This window comes from Lutra lutra, chromosome 7 (assembly GCF_902655055.1).
Source record: "Lutra lutra chromosome 7, mLutLut1.2, whole genome shotgun sequence".
NCBI classification, from domain to species: Eukaryota; Metazoa; Chordata; class Mammalia; order Carnivora; family Mustelidae; genus Lutra; species Lutra lutra.
In genome coordinates this window covers 61,947,430-61,967,929 of record NC_062284.1, presented here as the reverse complement: position 1 = coordinate 61,967,929, position 20,500 = coordinate 61,947,430, and the positions used below count along the sequence as shown (strand labels likewise).

Below are 20,500 nucleotides of genomic sequence, written 5' to 3'. Positions count from 1 at the left end.
CATCTTTTGGTAAATGAAGTGCTCAGTTTTGAGGTTCTCTTCTGGTTAATTGATGTGAATTCCACCGTGTCTTTTTAGATATATGTGAGGGAAAGAAGGAACAGTGTAGTGCATGTGTGTGTGTGTGTATGTGTATCTGTCTTATCAAAGACAGCATGTCTTTTTGTGTTGATTTTTTTTTTTTTTTAAGATTAGCGTAATGGGGAGAGAACCTTATCAGTGGAGAAAGCATCAACTTAAATCTACAGAACTACCCTTACCATTGTTTTTCTTGCATTTCCTGGTTACCTCCAATAACTGTTCCTCCTTCATGCTTTTCTTTTTTTTTAATTTGCCTTTAGCTGAAAATGGTATTTAAGTTGGTGGCTTAGGTTACCTAGAAGAGTTACTCGTTTTTCCTGGGTGTCTCTCAAGTATCCATGGGATATACATTGTAGTTAGCTTCTGTTGGTAAAATAAATGAGTGAGTGAATGAAAAATAGATATTGGCATAGGAAATGCAAAAATATCACTAGTGTAAACCCAAGAGAAGTGATACAGAGTTAAGCCCACTGAGCCATTATTGAATGGCTGTTACTGTCTGTTCATCACACTTAGGGCCACAGTGTTCACATGTTTCCCATGGCTGCACAGACAGCTGAACCAATCAAGGGATTTCAGGAAGCTAAAAAAGCTGTTAAGTCATTCATCTACTACAGCTCTGGGTGTTGATTTTGGCTTCTTAAACTGGGCAAGTATTTACTATTGACTGTGTAAAGTAAAAGGGAAAAAAAAATCTGCTCAGTTTCTTTCTGAACTTAGAACCCGGTTTTGCTTCTCTCTGAACTTTTGCATTTTCTGAAACTTGAGAAAAACCATTTGCCTAGCACAGCTGTTAACTTCCTACAATTGAAATGCTTTCCATTCCCTTTTAAATAAGCCCTTCTGAAGCAGAATGTAGGTCACATGTATCATACAGACCAAAAAAGTCTGCTGAGCTGACTCTTGTCATTTGCCCTGGGGTCCGGAATCTTCACATTCCAGGCAGAGCTCCCGTTGTTCCGATTTAGCTGCACGTTGGGATTGGCTAGGCTGCCTACCCTTCTCTCCACCCCTTAACTGTCACTGGGAGAAAGCTCTTGAGCCTGGGATAAAATGTCAGCGCTGTCACCAGGCTCCTGAGTGCAGCTGGCATCATGGGTGTGCTCTAGAGCAACTTCTGTTTGCTCTGAGCCCCCTGCCCTGCCTCCCCTTTCACCATGTTTCCTCTGGCAAGATTTTAAGTACAGCAATTCAAGAAGATTTCTCCTCCTAAACTACAGTATTCTGAAGTGTGTTGCCTCTTGATTGCTGGAAAAGAATCTTAACAATCATTTCAAAAATAACTTACGAACAAACTTACTAAAAGTGATGAAAGGAGCATTGAAATTGATTAGCACTAATCTTTCACTGTGCCAAAGTGTTCGGTGTTTTTCAGAGGAAACCGTAAGAGATCTGTTGAGTGTGCCATGCCAGTGGGGAGAATTGAATGTCCTTCATCTCCCTCTTTCCCTAGGGACAGTAGTCATGAGTGCCGAGTGTGTGGGGTCACAGAAGTGGGTCTTTCTGCATATGCAAAGCACATTTCTAGCCAGTTGCACAAAGATAATGTGGATGCCCAGGAAAGAGAAGATGATGGAAAGGGAGAAGAAGAGGAAGAAGATTATTTTGACAAGGAACTCGTTCAGTTAATAAAACAAAGGAAAGAACAAAGTCGGTAAGTAATGATTTTGATTTTTTAAAAGGCTGTCAGAAATAGGATATAATAGAGAATACATTTTCCATCTCTATACTTTTCAGCCTGTAGCTTTCAGACTTACCTTCATTGCAAAGGGTAGCTTGAGGTTGCTGTCTTATGCATAAAAGGTCAGTGGAATCCTTCCTTGAACTACCGTACTGTCTGTTTTTAAAAAAACGAACTCAGGAAAAAAAACAAACAAACTCAGTATTGCCTCTCTATAAAAATTAGCTACAGGTGCAAAATATCTGAAATTTTTATTGTGTTGATAACTATGTATATAACTGTTTTTGTTGGTTCCAATTTTTTTTGGACACCAGTGAGCTATTTTATTTAGTATCCAAAATTTCTAGTGGAAATGTATTAGTGTAGTATTTCTTATTACATTCATTAGGTAAAAAATGTTTTGCCTAATATGAATTAACATGGTGCTTCTACCAAATTTGATTTATCCTTTATAATTTAGTGCTTCAGTAAATATTTATTGAATAAATTTGTTTTTTAAGTATTTTACAGTGCCAAAATCAATATAAGTTTTCCAGCTTGTACTGTGTAATTTGATACCTACATCTATAATTCAGGTATTAGGCTTTTGTATTTTTGCATTACTGAGTTGTGATCTAAAGAGTTTAATTAACGAAGCAGAAATTTTCAGATTTCTTTTTCTTTTCAGTGAAGGAGAGAGCTGGTTAAGTGGTTGGATAACTTTTTAAAGTCTTAGAATATAATAAACATTACAAATTCTAAAATCAAATTTCGTTTTTTTAATTTTAAAGATTCTTTTTGAATACTAGTTTTATTTGGTATATACTTCATTTTTAGTTAGAGATTTAGCATAAAAAGTAGTTTTTCACTGTACATGCTGCAGGTGTTTTGAATAAGTGTTTTGAATAAAGAGACTTTCTTAGTCTCAAAATGTCATAACAGCATGGTTCTTAAACCCCTTTAGTTGCTTTAGTCCTTCAAATGACATTGTTACTACTTTCAGTATTGCTGTAGTTTACTCGTTTTAAGGCTGTTGTAAGTCTCTAAGAGACTAACATTTATTTTTTCCTTACACACTCGTGCCATTATTAGCTTATCTGTATAGATGACTAAAATTAAATCAGATACAGCTTATCTATATAGATGACTAAAATTAAGTCAGAAGGTAAAAGAGCTTCTCAGTAAATTAGACATTTATATCACAGTAAATATTCTTTGAATATTCTGATACCCTTCTTTGGTGATTTGTATATAGTCATCTACTTATTTCTGTAGGAAGTTTTTTTTTCTTTTTTCCTTCCTGAGGTTTTTTGATATAGGTTGCTTTTTCTGGGCTATGGATTTGGCTGCATGCTGTTGTTCCCTTGATCTAGCTAACTCAGGGCCATCTAGGAATTCTACTTTGTGACAGATTTATTGCCCGATTCTCTCATTTCTGGATCCCATAAGTGCAGCCAAGTCAGCCATCCAGTCTCCTTGGATGTCAAAAGTTGTATACTGCTTAGAAACAAAAGAGAAAAACGATTTGGTCAATGGTGCTACAAAAATCCTGCACATGTCTGTAATAACACTTGTCACCTGGGGACTTAGGGTCTCCTGTCTAGAAATGGTTGTGATTCATAATGTCAGTAGATGTTTGAACTTTGAGGTGAATTAACATTTAGTTCCATCTTGTGAAAAAGGAAGAAATTCAAAATTTCCAAAATCTTAGAGACATTAGAAGCTTTTAGAACCAGTTCAAGTTAGTATTGCGTTTAAGTCCGATTAAGAGGAGTGAGCCCAACAGCAAAAACTTAGTTTAGGGATTTCCAGTCTCTCTGAGCTGCAGCGGAGAAGCATGTAGATGCTAGAGTCAGACTGCCAAGGTCCACTTCTCCACCGTGCTGCTGCCTGGCTGTCTTACTCTGGGTAAGCTACTCAGCCTCTCCAGTGCTCGGTTTCCTCATCCAAAAGGTAGGAATAAGAAGAATGGCTTCAGGGCCGTGAAAACTCAGTGAGATTCTCTATATGAAGTGCTTCAGAGGCCTGACAGTTGGTCGGTCCTCAGTATGTTTTAGCTGCTATTACTCTGTGTTTCGAGCACTCACCGCACGCTAAGCCCTATGCCAGGCGCACCATGGGCAGTCTGTAGAGGAAAGTGGTTTTACATCTATTCCTGTGATGGTGACTTAGAATTACCCACGTGTCTGGGGACTCCATGGCTAACACGAATAGTTGAAACAGCTGCAGCTTTATAAAGCCCTCCAGCTCACTGAGCTCCTTATAGCACTGATTGCGGGCGCTGCTTATTCGGTGTGTGCTATTTTACTCCTATTTGTGATCTCACTTTCTCAGCTAGGCTGTAAGCCTTTCAGGAATGGGAACTATACATAAGAGTTCTCTTCTGCTCCAAACAGTCATTGGATGTGTGCCTGGTAAAGTGTTTATTAATGAAGGTGATGATGCAAAGTGAGATCTTAGCATTTAAAATAGGTTAAGAAACTGGGTTTTTGAGAAAGAACCTACAACTGCAAAAATCCATAGTATTAAGAGCAGCTGAACTTAAATTGTATTAACTCTGATAACTAGCCAAAGCCACACATAAAATTGTGCTTCTTTTCAGAAAGGGGCATAATGTAAAAACAGTAATTGGATGATAGGGACAAAAGTCCCAGAACCTGCTAAGAAAAATAGGAGCAGGAAAGGTGGATAGTATAAATGTGTTAGATTTTTAACATTTCTGAGGTGATAGCAGAAACAAGATAACGTTTAATGTCTAAATCAATGGTGAAAAAAAAGTTGAGCTGTATTAAAGATAGGAAAGCAGCCACTGTTAGAAATAAAAATAGACTCTATTATATATTCTAAGTAACTGAGGAGATAGGTAGTGGGGAAGTTTGATGTGCTCTGCCTCTAAAGGAAGCGTGATCATTTCTTTCTATCTCTAATGGAAAACTGTTTCTCTTCCAGACAAGATGAACCTTCCAACAGCAACCAAGAAATAAACTCTGACGACAGGCGACCCCAGTGGAGACGAGAAGACCGAATCCCTTACCAAGACAGAGAGAGCTACAGTCAGCCCGCATGGCACCATCGTGGACCTCCTCAGCGAGACTGGAAGTGGGAGAAAGATGGCTATAATAATACTAGGAAAAACAACTTTCCACATTCTTTGAGGAATAATGGTGGACCAAGAGGCTGCTCTGGGTGGCATAAGGGTGTTACAGGAGCCTCCTCAGCTTGGTTTCACAACCATAGTAATTCTGGAGGTGGTTGGCATCCAAATAGCGGAACGGTAGATTGGAGTCATAATGGTACAGGAAGGAATTCCGGTTGGCATTCTGAAGGAACAGGTGGCTTTTCCAGTTGGCATATGAACAGCAGCAACGGAAACTGGAAATCCAGTGTACGTAGTACAAATAGTTGGAATTATAGTGGCCCGGGAGACAAATTTCCAGCAGGCAGAAACAGAAATCCTAACTGTCAGATGGAAGACCTTGCTATGCTGTGGAACAAGAAATCTAAGTCCAGCAAATACAGTCAGGAGAGATATAGTTGGCAGCGGCAAGAAAGTGACAAAGTTGGTACGGCTGCCGCATATAGAGGTCCTTCGGAAGGATTTACAAGTGATAAGTTTCCTTCAGAAGGCTTACTCAACTTTAATTTTGAGCAGCTGGAAAGCAAAACTTCTAAACAAACAGATCCCATAGCTTCCAAAATGGGTGGGAAGAATGGCAGTATAGGGAGGGACAAGCTCCATCGCTGGACTCCTTACCCTTCCCAGAAGACTCTGGAATTACAATCAGGAATGAAGGAAGTCCCTGGTAACAAGGCAGAAGTGATAGAGAAGCCTTTCTTTGACTTCAGCTTGACAACTACAGGAACACCAGAGCCCCAGACTGACGAAACAAAGAATTCCCCAGTGCTGAAAACACAAAAAGAAACACAGAGTGGATCCCTTACTCAGAAGGCCCCTTCTGACTGCGTTGCTCCTTATGAGGCGGTGAGGGATTTCCCTGTTACAGAAAAGCACGAACAAGAGCCTCACTTAAGTAAGATGCCGTCACTAAAATCCGCACTCCTTCCAATCCCAGTCACCAAGTCAGTTCCTCAAAAGCCAGATTTAAAGAATCCCTCAAAAAACACCAAAACAAATTCTTTTTTTCCTGGAGAACACTCCAATCCCTTGAACAAACCCACTATGGAAGACAGTCCTGGGTCTTATATAACCAAACTGCGAAGTTCATGTCCTCATGTCTTAAAAGGGAATAAAGGTACATTTGGCACTCAGAGAGAACCTGACGAAAATTTCAGTGATACATTACAAAAAGCCAAAGAGGTGCTACAGTGTCATGAGTCATTGCAAAACCCACTTCTTGGCACTTCTAAAAGGACCAGGAACTTTGCAAAAGCAAGTAGGAATGTTGAAGAGTCTGAAAAAGGATCTTTGAAGATAGAGTTTCAAGTACACACGCTCGAAGATGAAAGCGATGGGGAGCTCTCTGACACGGAAAAGCATGGATCAAAAATTGGAACCTTGGGCTCTGCCACTACAGAAATGTTATCCTGCAGCACTCACATCGCTGATGAGAAAGAGGGGGATGACCCAAACGTGAAAACATGCAAAAAACTCTCCACCAATTCATGTACAGCTCATCCGAAAGAACCTGAGTTGCAAATGGCCTCTGCAGCCAGTCCATCCTCTGGCTTACTGCTGGACCTGAAGACGTCTCTAGAAGATGCGCAGGTGGATGACCCCATTAAATCTCACGTATCTTACGAAACAGAAGGTTTTGAGAGTGCTAGCTTGGATGCAGAGCTCCAGAAAAATGATCTAGGTCAGTCCTCAGGCCCTCTTCTGCCTGAACTCAGTAAGCTTGGCTTTCCTGCCTCTCTCCAGAGAGATCTAACCCGGCACATTAGTTTGAAGAGCAAAACTGGAGCACACCTTCCCGAGCCAAATCTCAATAGTGCTCGCCGCATTCGCAACATCAGTGGTCATCGAAAGGGTGAGACGGAGAAGGAATCTGGGCTCAAGCCAACCCTTCGACAGATTCTCAATGCATCTCGGAGAAACGTCAACTGGGAACAGGTCATCCAGCAAGTAACCAAGAAGAAGCAAGAGCTTGGCAAAGGCTTGCCCAGGTGTGTACCTCTTTTTAGTATCCCATTTCTTTTTCTTTTAAACTCACCCTTTGACCCTGGTCAAGGGAATTCTACTTACTAATTAAATGTTTATAAGAAATAAATGTTGTAGATGCCTGGTTGGAGTATCAAAGAGCAATTGCTACTCTGTAACAATAGCAATAGAGTGTTTCCTGCCAGGGAGTTCAGGTCACAAAGAAGCACATCAGCCTCTAAGGAATGAGATGGGGATGCACAAAAACTGATCAGAAATCCATCACTTTAGCTACAGGGGCCAGAGAGTGACAGCATGAGAGAGTGTATCTGTGGATCTGTATCTACCTCTCACTCTTTTTTTTTTTTTTTTAAAGATTTTATTTATTTATTTGACAGACAGAGATCACAAGTAGGCAGAGAGGTAGGCAGAGAGAGAGGGGTAAACAGGCTCTCTGCGGAGCAGAGAGCCCGATGCGAGGCTCGATCCCAGGACCCTGGGATCATGATCTGAGCCGAAGGCAGAGGCTTTAACCCACTGAGCCACCCAGGTACCCCTCTACTTCTCACTCTTAATGAGCGGTGTTTTTAAGTGTCACTATCTTGTTACCTATAAACCGTTACCCTTCTGTATATACTCTGGGCGTTGTATTTGTGATCACAAAATACTTGCTCTTAAGTACTTGTGTGGTATTCTGGTATTCCTAGGTGGAGGAGCTAGACTTTTCTGAACGGTAAAGCAGCATTCAACATAGGTTTGCTGTGTGAAAATCGGCCCGCTGTATTATAATTATACAGCCCTTCAGGCTCAATTTTTATCCCTGTTGAATAGCATATTATTGTGCACCTTTTCCATCACTCGAATATTGAGATTTTAAAGTTCTTGTTCTTAGCCTAGTGCCTGGCACTCGTGAATGCTCAATGAATATTTTTGTTTGTTTGGCTTGGACTTATGAGCTGTTTAAAAATTTTTTGTTGTTGGTTCAGAAAAACTCCAAACTAATAAAACTCCGAATTTTTACTTCCTCAAATGTATTTTCATAACTAGGCACAAATCTCCAATTTAGTACTGGTTACATGGTAGTACTTACGGATGGTTATTTACTTTGTGTCTGGAACACTTACTAGACTGTGAGCTTCTTGAGGGCAGAAATCATCTTATGTATATTTGTAATCTCATTAAGTGGTGCCCCCTCTCCCCTAACCATGTGTGATTTGCGGGCTTTTTCTTTGTTTTTTTCCTGAAGGTTTGGCATAGAAATGGTGCCCTTAGTTCAAAATGAACAAGAGGTCTTGGATTTGGATGGGGAGGCTGATCTGTCCAATCTAGAAGGATTCCAGTGGGAAGGCATTTCCATTTCTTCATCTCCTGGCCTGGCCAGGAAGCGAAGCCTCTCTGAGAGCAGCGTGATCATGGACAGAGCTCCTTCTGTGTATAGCTTCTTCAGTGAGGAAGGTACAGGTAAAGAAAATGAGCCCCAGCAGATTTTTTCACCTAGTAACTCTTTGAGGGCTGCCCAGAGTCAGACAACAACCATGGGCCTTAAGCAGGAAGTGACACCTGTGGCTGCCTCGCTCAGAACAGGTGAAAGGGCTGACAATGTCACGAGTCCAAGGCGACATAGTGCGCAGTTGTCTTCTGACCGAATAATACCTTTGATGCACTTGGCCAAAGACCTGAACAGCCAGGAGAGTTCTACGCCATCTTCAGAGAACCAGAATACCCAGGAGAGTAATGGAGAAGGAAACTCGTTGTCATCAAATACATCCTCAGCCCTCGGAATCTCCAGTTTGGCAGACGCAGCCACAGACAGTAGCTGTACCTCTGGGGCTGAACAGAACGACGGCCAGAGTGTGCGGAAGAAACGAAGGGCCACTGGCGTGAGTATGATTGCCCATGCTGGTTGTAGGGCATTTCATGGGGTGACTTGGCTGTTATAGGAAAGATTTAACTGTTTAATTTTCTCTGGGTAGCTGGGCTCCCTCTGCTTCCTGCTCTGACATAGGTTTGTGAGGCTCCTACTTTCATGTTCTTATCCTATTTGTGTCTTTCACTGAGTAATTCTACTAAGTGGGATGTCATCAAATATGAATGTATAGTACTAGGAAAATATGAAGTCATCTCTAAAACTAGTCTCCAAGCCAGTGATTCTTTGTATCACCTGACTAAGGAGTAAGCCACGTCTTCAGCTATAACCCTATTTTCACCATGCATTCTGAACTGCTGCTCAAGAAAGGCACTCTAGTGTTGCATTTGTAGGCCGTGAGTGCTTGTTAGACCCAGGACTGTTGGGCTCAACGCTAAGGTAGTTTTCATACTACTAGAGTGCGTCTATATGAACAGAGTCTTAGAAATATTTTTAGTCTCTGTTACTCAGTGTTTTGTACCTCACATACCCAGCTTGGCCCTTTCAGAAGCCATTCCTTAACTGACACTACTTCTCTTCTGTCATCTCTGTCACTAATACGGCCTAACCCTTTCAGGAACCCTTTCTGAAAAGAAGAAAGTTATTGGTAGTGATACAGTCTGGAATGTGACACTGGGAGAAAATGGGCTATGTCCTTTATTTTTTACTTATTTTATTTTTAAATTTTATTTTTTTCACCTTCCATTTTTTTATGTTTGCATTTTTTTCCATTTTTAAATTTAAATTCGGTTAATTAATGTGTAATGTATTATTGGTTTCAGAGGTAGAGGTCAGTGATTCATTGGTCTTACATAATACCCAGTGCTCATTACATCACATGCCCTCCTTAATTAAGGGGCTGAGGTAGTAAAGCAGAGTAGTTAAGGGCTTGGCTTGTAGACCTGGGTTCAAATCCCACTTTGCTTTGCTCCTTTGAGTTGAACACTGTAGTGACATTGTTCAATGAAAGTTTGTACTGTAACAAAGCTCATATCTAAGGGCTTGTCATGTAGACTGTGTAGCTTTTTGTTGTAAAGATTCTGTTGGAAAGATTTCCTAGTAAAGTAGAAACTGCCACAGTGAAATGAGGTATATGCATTGTTGGCTTTGTCCATACTTCTTTTTTTTTTTAAGGTCTTATTTATTTATTTGACAGAGATCACAAGTAGGCAGAGAGGCAGGCAGAGAGGGAGAGGGAAGCAGGCTCCCCGCTGAGCAGAGAGCCCGATGCGGGACTCAATCCCAGGACCCTGAGATCATGACCTGAGCCGAAGGCAGCGGCTTAACCCACTGAGCCACCCAGGCGCCCCGCTTTGTCTATACTTCTAACTAAACTTTGTTTTACCAATGTGAAATGCTTTGCCTTAGCCCCAGTGCTTCACCACCTCTAGGATGCTAGGAAGGTGCTTGACCTCAGGTTCTATTCTGGGGGTTTTTTGTTGTTTTTTAAAATTTTAATTGATTTTGGGTACCTGGGTGGCTCAGTGGGTTAAAGTCTCGACCTTCGGCTCAGGTCATGGTCTCAGGGTCCTGGGATCAAGCCCCACATCGGGCTCTCTGCTCGGCGGGGAGCCTGCTTCTCCTTCTCCCTGCCTGCATGTCTGTCTACTTGTGATCTCTCTCTCTATCAAATAAATAAATAAATCTTAAGAAAAAAAAAAAGATTAAAAAAAGATTCTAATTGATTTAAAGGAGGGAGGAAGAGGGAGAGAGCTCAAGCTTGCGCACAAGCAGGAGGGACAGAAGGAGAGGGAGAGACAATGCCCAGGCAGGCTCCATGCTGAGCACAGAGCCTGATGCAGGACTCAGTCTCACAACACCGAGATCATGACCTGAGCTGAAACTTGAAGTTGGACGCCTAACCGACTGTGCCACCCAGGTGCCTGTTTTATTTAGTTTTTTAATCATGTACATTCAGCTAATTTTTTAGTTCAGACCTTGTGCATGAGATTCCTAGTGTCCTGTTAGAGATGGTAGTAATAATGAAGAATATTGTATAATGGTCTTAGAATTGTTTTTTTTCCCTTCCTGGGTAATGGCCTTTACACATTTAATATTACTCAGTTTTTTTCTCTTCTCAGGATGGATCTTCTCCCGAACTCCCAAGTCTTGAAAGAAAAAACAAAAGAAGGAAAATCAAAGGAAAGAAAGGTATAATGTGAAATATTCTGACAGAAATTGTTCTTATAGCAATCAGCCTTTTTACACCTGACACAGAGTATAGCTTGTGGTTATCAAACACTCATCCCCCATTTATTATTATTTTTTGACATTTTTGTTGTCCTGCTTAAGGGCATAGAAAAGTTTGATTTTCTACCATATCCAGTTACAGCTATAGGAGAAATATTTGATGCCACATAGACCCATAAGCTAATTGAGTTCAGTATAAAGTCAGAAAGTCTCATTGGTCTTTTTCAGTGATGGAGAGGAATAGCCATTTAGTAAAGATATTGTCTTCTCTTGGTAGTTTATAGCCATTTCTCTCAATTTCCATTTCTGAGATATCTTTGTTGCTTCTCTTACTTGAATTGAGGGAAGTTGTTAGAGTCGCTCTCTCATGATATACTTCTATGATACTTGCTTTTTCTGACTCTGAACCCTTTCTGGTGTAAGGGTTAGTGTGGAAAGTAATTGGATGAACCTTGGGTGGTTGGATGTGATAGATAAGGTAGGATTTGAGGATGACCCCAGTTTCTGGCTGAGGTATCTTTGGGGATGTTGGTATCATTTGTAGAGCTAGAAAAGTCCATGAGAGGAGCAAGTTGAGGGTCGAGGAAGATGACAAGTTCCCTTTTGAATTCTTTGAGTGAAAGGATCTTAGAGACACCTCAGTAAAGATATCAAGGTAATAGTTGGGTATGTGGATTTGGAGTTTAGGGTAGAGGTCTTGATTTCCTGAACAGGAAGGAGACAGACATTTAGATGACAAATACATACACGTGGTAGGACAGTTTACTTAAAGTAATTTAAATGTACTATTTTGAAGCTATATTTTCTTCAGGACATTTTCTCTAATAAAGTTAACTATTTTATGTTAGCTAAGAGACTAGAAAAATATGAATTGGGAAGAGAGGGGAAGCCATTCACATCTGGAGTCTAACCTAAGCAAAAATCATAGGGAAGAGGGTGGTAGATAAAGGAAAAATGGGAAATGAAATGTACAACAGTTGCTTTGCCTGGGACAAAGATTTCACTTGGGAGGGAAGTGGTGGAAGATGGTGATAAGGTAAGATGGTACTATGTCGTGGCAAACTTGAACCTATGAGTTACTTCCATCTTACCAATTCTCACTTTTGGGTTGGCTCTGACATCAGTCTTGACTATGTGATTTGTGAGATTGGATGAGTCTCCAGTGACCTATTGGAGAGAAAATAAAAGTTTCTCCTAGAGAATTGCTATAGTTCTACCTTCTGAGGAAGCTATCTTACTAAGAAGAAATCTCCAGTATTAACTGAGCCTTATGGTTTCTCTTGGCAGAACGTTCTCAGGTTGACCAGCTGCTGAATATTTCTTTGAGGGAGGAAGAACTGAGCAGATCCCTGCAGTGCATGGATAACAACCTTCTGCAAGCCCGGGCAGCCCTTCAGGCGGCATATGTGACGTTCAGAGGCTTATGATGCTCAAGCAGCAGGTAACAGCTGATGGAACATTAATGAGAACAGATCATCTCTAAAGTGGATTTCAAACTGCCTAACCAGTTACTTTATTTTTAGATAACTATGGAGATGAGTGCGCTGAGGACCCATAGAATACAGATCCTGCAGGGATTACAAGGTATTCGGAGAGCATCTGATGGATGGATCCTCTGTAGCTTGTTTATTTCTTCATTGTCTATACAGGGGTATTGAAGTAGTCATGGACAAGGTCGTATGTTTTCTCTCCTGTCTCCTTGCTTTTGGGGTGATTGTACACCCCAAAATGCTTAGCAGCGGGGGGCAGTATGTCGCAGAAAGAGCCTTGGTTAGGAATCAAAAGACCTGGGTTCAGATCTTGGCTCTTCTATTAGTAACTATATGACTTTGGGTAGGTCACTTAAATTTAAAAATGGAATACTAATGCCTGTTCTGCTGTGTCCTTGTTGGTCGTTATAGATTTTATGACAACATATTTCAAAGAATTATCAGGGACTTCAGAATTCTCTTGTAATGTTTAGGAATACAAATTGGCTCTGAAATGAGTGATTTTTCAGAAAACATTTTTGCATTTATACTTACGTATGTTTCCCGTTCTAGAAACATATGAACCTTCCGAGCGCCCAGACCAGGTTCCTTATAGCCTTCCACGAGAGCAAAGGAACAGTAGATCTCAGACATCTGCTGATGCCACACTGCTGCCTACTCCCTTTTTCCCAGTTTTTCTGGAGCCTCCATCTTCGCCATGTCTCCGTCGTCCACGGAGTCCCTCTCCAAGTAACCACATCTCCTACTTTCCAAGCTCATGGCAGTGTTCCTGCTCCAGACTCCTCAATTCAGATTAAACAAGAACCCATGTCTCCTGAACACGACGAGGGTGTGAATGCTGTGTCACAAGGCTCTTCTGGCAATGTGTCCAAGGAATTACCACAAGCTAATAGTATGTAAGCTTTTCTGTGGGTTAAGGGCAACCCGGAAGTGGGTCTAGGGCAGTTTAGGTCAATGATGTAGTCATATTTGCCCCATTAAAACGGAAGTTGCTAGAATTAATTTTTCTTGATTTCCTTCATTTAGGAAGGATTGCTTATTTATTTTTGAGAGAGAGAGAGAGAGAGGTGTGTGTGCTTGTGGTGGGGGAGGCACAGAGGGAGAGAGAGAATCTTTTTTTTTTTTTTAAAGATTTTATTTATTTATTTGACAGAGATCACAAGATCACAAGTAGGCAGAGAGGCAGGCAGAGAGAGAGGGATGAAGCAGGCTCCCTGCTGAGCAGAGAGCCAAATGTGGGGCTTGATCCCAGGACCCTGAGACCATGACCTGAGCCGAAGGCAGAGGCTTTAACCCACTGAGCCACCCAGGCGCCCCAAGGAGAGAGAGAATCTTAAACAGGCTCCATGTCCAGTGCAGAGCCTGACTCGGGGGTTGAGCTCATAACTGTGAGATCAGTACCTGAGCTGAAATCAAGAGTCCGTCACTCAACTGACTGAGCCACCCAGGCATTTCTATGACGATTATTTAAACATCAGTAATTTTCCCTCAATTTCCCTTAATTGGGATTACTAAATTGACTTTGCATTAGCACCTAAAAAGTTCCATAATGAGGATTGGTGCAGAATTATTTTTTTTGTAAGATGAGTGGAGTTGAAGTTACTCAGTCAACTTCCTAGATAAGCTATATCCTCTGAATTTCTTAGCACTTACCTTTACCATTTAAAGGCAAGGCAGGTTTAATTTAAGCCTGAGAGAGGTGCTCATGATGAAAGGCAGAGGACAATGGAGTTGGAATCATTAACAACTTGAGTGGTTTTGAGAAATAGCCAGTTTTTACTCTTTTCATAAACTACACCCACCTGGTCACCATTTGAGAATAACTTCTAAGCTATTTTTAACGTTACCTGAAGTTTGTATAACTGTAGTGGTGCTATATTGACAGTTCAAAAATAAACTGGCACTGTGTGATCTGAACAGAAAAAGTCTGAAGAATTACCCTAGATTTTGCTACCTGTTATAACACTAAACTAGATATCTACCTTGAATGTATATTATCTTTCATCTGGAATTTTGTTGCTGTTGTGTGAGTAGTATTCAATTTTTTTTTAAAAAATTGGCAAAGGAGTATTATAGTGACTTTTTAAGCTAAGATTTTTTAAAATGTCTTTTATTAGATTTCTTCCTCTGCAAAATAATTCATGTTCACTGTAAAAAGATTGAAGACTGGGCACCTGGGTGTCTCAGATGGTTAAGCATCTGCCTTCAGCTTAGGTCATGATCCCAGGTCCTAGGATCGAGTCCCCACATTGGGCTCCCTGTTCCACAGGAAGCCTGCTTCTCCCTCTACCTCTCTCTCTTTCTCTCATGAATAAATAAATGTATTCTTAAAAAAAAAAAAAGATGTAAGAATAAAAATTAGGTGTTATTTTGTTATATATTATTTCAGTCCTAAATTATAAATGTTTGTGTGTTTATCCATAGACTTTATACAAAAGGAAAATCATAGTCTGTTATAACCTTTTTTTACTTGATTTCTCATGATCATTTTCTTTTTTTTTTTTTTATTATTTTTTTAAGATTTTATTTATTTGACAGAGAGAGAGAGATCACAAGTAGGTGGAGAGGCAGGCAGAGAGAGAGAGAGAGAGAGAGGAGGAAGCAGGCTCCCCACTGAGCAGAGAGCCCGATACGGGGCTCGATCCCAGGACCCTGGGATCATGACCTGAGCTGAAGGCAGAGGCTTTAACCCACTGAGCCACCCAGGTGCCCCCTCATGATCATTTCCTGTCATAAAAATAATTTATCTGAAATACTTTAATTTATAGTTGAATAATACTTGAGGAGTTGCATAATATGGATACAGTTATTTATAATCTTTGAATATTTGCTTTTTATCTTTTTTTTTTTAGTATTCTTTGTAACACTACATTGTGTATGTCCTTGAGTATGTCTGTGATTATTTCATCAGTTTAAATTCCTCCACATGAAATAATAACTAAGTCAAAGAAAATAGACATTTTTAAGTCAGCGGACTTTTTAACTACTGTTATGTAGCCACACTGGCTGATGTACTGGTAAAATAGCATTGTGAAAACATCGGAGAAATTAAGGTTAGCTGAGTAGATATTTAAATGTCTACCAAGAATAAAACATGATGTTAAATATGTGAACATGTCAAACAAGAAAGAAAAGAGATTGGTAGAAACAATCTGTGCCCATAAAGAGTTGTTTTTTTTTTTTTTTTTCCCCCCATGAAGAGTTTTTGTGTGGTATAAGACATGCATGTTATTTGTGAGATCAGTGCAGGGCCAAGTGTAGTAAGTGCTATCGTAGAAATTTCTGTAGGTTATGGGAAGCTGAGGGGTGAGATAACCGCTTTAACAATTGTAGCTTTGTTCACATATCACTGAAAGGTCATTATTTGATAGAGATTCAATCGTTGATAAATAATGGCAGTTTATGGGCGCCTGAGTGGCTCAATGGGTTAAGCCTCTGCCTTCGGCTTGGGTAGTGATCCCAGGGTCCTGGGATCAAGCCCCACATCGGGCTCCCTGCACGGCAGGGAGCCTGCTTCCTCCCTCTCTCTCTGCCTGCCTCTCTGCCTACTTGTGATCTCTCTCTTTCAAATAAATAAATAAAATCTTAAAAAAAAAATGGCAGTTTAAAATGATAAACAGCAGACACAGAAGAAGATGCAATAATTTTTTTTTCCTTCTCAATTCAGGCGAGAATAGTGACAGTTGTTCAGTCTCTCCACTCATCACTGCAACATTGTCCTTGTCAGAGGTCACAGAAAGTTTCCACGAGCCCAGCCAAGAACTGAAGTTTCCACGGAGCAAGGAAACACCAGGAACAGAGGAAATGTGCCCTCTTCCCAACCAACTGATCTTCCAGGCATAAATAAAGAAGAGAAGAGCCAGTCAAAGGCAACAGCGGGTCTGAGGCCCTGTACGAGTTCTTTTTCCAAGATTGTCGTTTGTTTCTGAAACCCCCGTAGAGAGGGAGCCCCACTCTCCAGCTGACAGCCTGAGCAACAGGCAGAGTCTACCTTGACATCGGCTGAAACTCGGGAAACAAGAAAAGAAGAAACTTAGGAAGAAGAAAACACTTCGGGCTGCTCATGTTCCTGAGAACAGTGATACTGAACAGGATGTATTTACTGCTAACCTGTAAGGAAAGTAAAGACTGGAAAGTCAACTAAAGGGGGAAGGTGACAACCTCCACCTGGGAAGATAGCAGAACTGGCCCAGAACAAGAGAATGTCAGGGATGAGCCAGATAGTGACTCGTCTCTGGAAGTCCTAGAGATCCCTAACCCTCAGTTGGAAGTGGTGGCCATTGATTCTTCTGAATCTGGAGAAGAGAAACCAGACAGCCCATCTAAAAAGGATATTTGGAACTCCACAGAGCAAAACTCCTTAGAAACGTCTCGTTCTGGCTGTGATGAAGTTAGCTCTACCAGTGAGATTGGCACTCGTTATAAAGATGGTATCCCTGTAAGGTGAGGATGTTGTGCCAGTCCAGTCAGAACAGCTTTTACCCTTATTCGTTTCTTAAAAGATAGAACTTTTGATTATGAATTACTGTTTAAATGAATCAGATGAAAAGGAAATCAGTAGAGATTCTGGGTATGGAAGAATCAAACCTTGCCAATGGAGATTTTCTGCTTTCTCATTTGTGTTGTAAATATTTACTGTACTTACATTTCCTTTCATATAGAAATCCCAGGTGGAAAAACTGATTGCTGTGTTGCCCATTTTATGTCAGGAAAATTTAAGTTTTACGGCCTCCTATTCACAGATGCTAAAAGACGTTTGCTATTATTTTGTAGTGTGGCAGAAACTCAGACCGTGATCTCCTCCATAAAAGGCTCAAAGAACTCTTCAGGTATTGGTTATTCAGCTTCATTTAAATTAGCTACAGAAAAAGAGGCTTGTAGATATTAGGGCCATGGTTTAAGTAAGCCTATAGAATGGTGTTGGGGGGGTGATTGTCAGCAAGAGGATTGCTTTGACCAGCAATTATGGTATCTGTAAATCCCAAATCTGGCCTTTTTAGTTTCTTATTCCCATCTGTCCTATCTGTTCAGCTAATGACTATTAAGGTTGCATTGCCTCCCCCGGGTTTTTGCTTTGAGAAGGAACTGCATAAAGAATAATGTCTTATTCAACCGAACAACTTGGCAGCAGAAGAAAGGATATGGAGAGAGATTTGGTACTTTCCAGGTTCACTCAAAAATTAAGTATCTATCTTTTCTCCTACGTGAGAGACCTTCTCTGCCTTCTCTTGTTATAAAGTCTTTATAATGAAGATCATTAATGAAAAATGTGTTTTGCTAGGGGAAATAAGTTTTAAGGAGAATCCAGGGACCACTATAATCTGTAATGGTTTTGATTTTTTAGTATCTTTTCAGACAAAAGCAGGCACGTCTCTGAAACATACTCTTGTTTTCCAGAAATATCTTCCGAGCCAGGAGATGATGATGAGCCCACAGAAGGGAGCTTTGAGGGGCACCAAGCCGCAGTGAATGCAATTCAGATATTTGGGAACTTACTGTACACCTGTTCAGCAGATAAAACTGTCCGAGCTTATAATCTGGTGGTGAGTTGATAAATCAGTTGGAATGTCTTTGCAGGACTCCAGGCCACACTCTCTTAGACAGTAGAGGAATCCATTTTCTGTCCAAAGATGAGGTGAGTTTTAGACTATCTATAGATGAGGTTGATGCCATGGCTTAGCAGGGTCACTGGGGACTTAGCTTCTTCCTGTCTGTCCATTCTGCTTTCTCTGTTGTCACCTCTTTCTAAAGCTAGTTCTCCTCCTGCTCACAGACAGATTTCAGAAGGCCCTGGGGTTTCTTTTTCCTCCCAACCCTGTAAAAATGGGTCCTATGCTAGACCGTGAACAACCGATTGGCCCGCAGTAGGGCTTGTCCAATTGGGTTCTGGTCCTCGTGTTGCCGATGAGGTCCTTCATGTAGCTGCGACATAATAGGTTAGAATGAGTATCAGGGAAGTATTAGAGGAGGCATTTTTCCTCACAGTTGATTAATTGTCCCAAGTTATTAAGGAGAGCAACAGTATTCTTGTACCCAACACTTAGTATAATCTGATGCTCATTGTCTCAGTTTCATAGAATGAACTTTTCATAGAATGAGTTTGAATTTGGTGTGTGTCAAACTAATTTTGCTTATCAAAGGTGATAGCCAAGAAGCTTTAGGAATACTTCATTGTCAGAATAGACACCACAAAAGCATTTGAATTGCTGAAGTCTTGAAAGTCAAAAGGTTAGATAATGGACCATGAAAATGTGTTCACTCTAGGCAACAGGTGTCTAGGTTCCATTAGGCGAGTGATGGGAAGGGGCAACAGGGACGACAGAAGGAAGGAAGCAGTGGTACCAGGAAATAGAAGTGTAACATTTGGGGGATTGGCTCTAATTCTAAATTGCAAGATAAATGTATGTATGCACATTCTAAGTGGGTCTCCATCTTTGCACAAAGGTAACATTTAGGATGCTCCCCTGTGAAACCATCCCTGGACCACTGCGGCCCGTGATGGCATAGGACACATCTCTGAATGTTGTGGAACATTCATAAGTTGCTGATGAAATGCAGGAACTTATTTGGGAAATCAGCTGCAGTTTGGATTTGTCAGAGCTTTGGTCCTAAGTTGGAGAACCTTGCCCCATGCATTAATTAAAATTCTGATCTATCTTACAGCAGATCGCCCTAAGTATTTTTGGAATGGCTCAGATAACAGAGTTGCAGATATTTAGTTCATGTGACTGTTTACTGGGCATTTAGTAAACAGGTATTTACGGTATATTTATATACCCTTCGTTACCAGGCACTAACCGAGGCACTAAGGATACAGCAGCAAACTGTGTGTTTTGGCATTTTTGCTGTTGTGGAGGAAATGTGTTCTCGAACGCTTATGTATCCACAAGTAATGATCTGATACGTGCTTGACTTAGAGTCGGAAGTGCATTGGTGTCTTTGAGGGGCACGTCTCCAAAGTGAACTGCCTCCTGGTTACCCAGATCTCCGGGAAGAATGCTGCTCTTTACACTGGTTCCAGTGACATACCATTCGCTGCTATAATGTCAAGGTGAGTGAGTCCAGAGAAGTCAGAAATGATCATATTAAGCTGCTCTGGCTGTTATTTACTAGGCAGAGTGGAGACAGATGGTTGATTCTGCCCACTTTCTTATTCTTTGAGCCAATTTTGGCACAGACATACTTCAAAGATACTGCAGGTTGGGTTCCAGACCACTGCAGTGAGGTGTGAACATCATAATAAAATGAGTCAAAGGAATTTTTTGGTTTCCCGGTGAACATAAAAGTTACGTTGATGCTATATTCTGTGAGGTGTGCAGTGGCATTTTATCTGAAAAGACAATGTATGTACCTTAATTAAGAAATACTTTTTTCTCTCCTCCACAGAGAGGGGAAAAGAAGGAAAAATAAAAAAGAAGAAAAAGAATACTTTATTGCTAAACAAATGTTAGCCATCATCTGCGTTTTCAGCGAGCTGTAGTCTTTTTGCTGGTGGGAGGTCCTGCCTCAGTGTTGGTGGCCCCTGACAGATGTGGGGGTGGTTGCAGCATTTTCTTAAAATAAGACCACAGTGAAGTTTGCCTCCATAATCGACTCTTCCTTTCATGAACCACTTCTCTGTTGCGTGTAGTGCTGTTTGATAGCGTTTAACCCCCAGTAGAACTTCTTTCAAAATTGGAGTCCATCCTCTCAAACCCTGCCGCTGCTTTATCAACTGAGTTTACGGAATGTTGTTATTAATCTTGTTGTACCTTTCTGTTGGAGTTTGTGGGTGACTAGATGCTTGTCAGTGACCACTCATATCTCAAAAGGACTCTTCTTTTTTTACTACATTATGTATCTGATTGCCCTATAAAAACTATGAAAAGATCTCACGTGAGTTAACCAGAGGCAACATGAATTTTAACATTTGGGCATATTTACTGTCTTTTTCCTTTATTTCACAGTTTATACGTGGCATTTATATTTGTAATTTTATGGGAGAAAATTGAATAATTTCGGAGACTGACTCTTTATAAAAGAAGGTTGGGAAAAGAGGTCAAAAGCTTTGACAGCCTATAGCTTTTTTTCTTTTT

The 20,500-nt window shown here is 40.8% G+C and overlaps 1 protein-coding gene across 1 annotated transcript in view; it reads left to right on the top strand.

Annotated features, from left to right (window-relative positions):
• The window catches only part of ZNF106 (zinc finger protein 106), a 60,790-nt gene that overhangs the window by 26,218 nt on the left and 14,072 nt on the right, over positions 1–20,500 (top strand). The window contains 20 exon segments of the mRNA XM_047737619.1: positions 1,535–1,735; positions 4,691–6,865; positions 8,086–8,719; positions 10,827–10,896; positions 12,223–12,342; positions 12,345–12,376; positions 12,459–12,519; positions 12,978–13,120; positions 13,122–13,317; positions 16,093–16,194; positions 16,197–16,333; positions 16,335–16,389; positions 16,392–16,434; positions 16,436–16,530; positions 16,533–16,574; positions 16,577–16,868; positions 17,199–17,254; positions 17,823–17,968; positions 19,343–19,445; positions 19,448–19,476. Coding sequence (XP_047593575.1) covers positions 1,535–1,735; positions 4,691–6,865; positions 8,086–8,719; positions 10,827–10,896; positions 12,223–12,342; positions 12,345–12,376; positions 12,459–12,519; positions 12,978–13,120; positions 13,122–13,317; positions 16,093–16,194; positions 16,197–16,333; positions 16,335–16,389; positions 16,392–16,434; positions 16,436–16,530; positions 16,533–16,574; positions 16,577–16,868; positions 17,199–17,254; positions 17,823–17,968; positions 19,343–19,445; positions 19,448–19,476 — 4,732 coding nt within the window.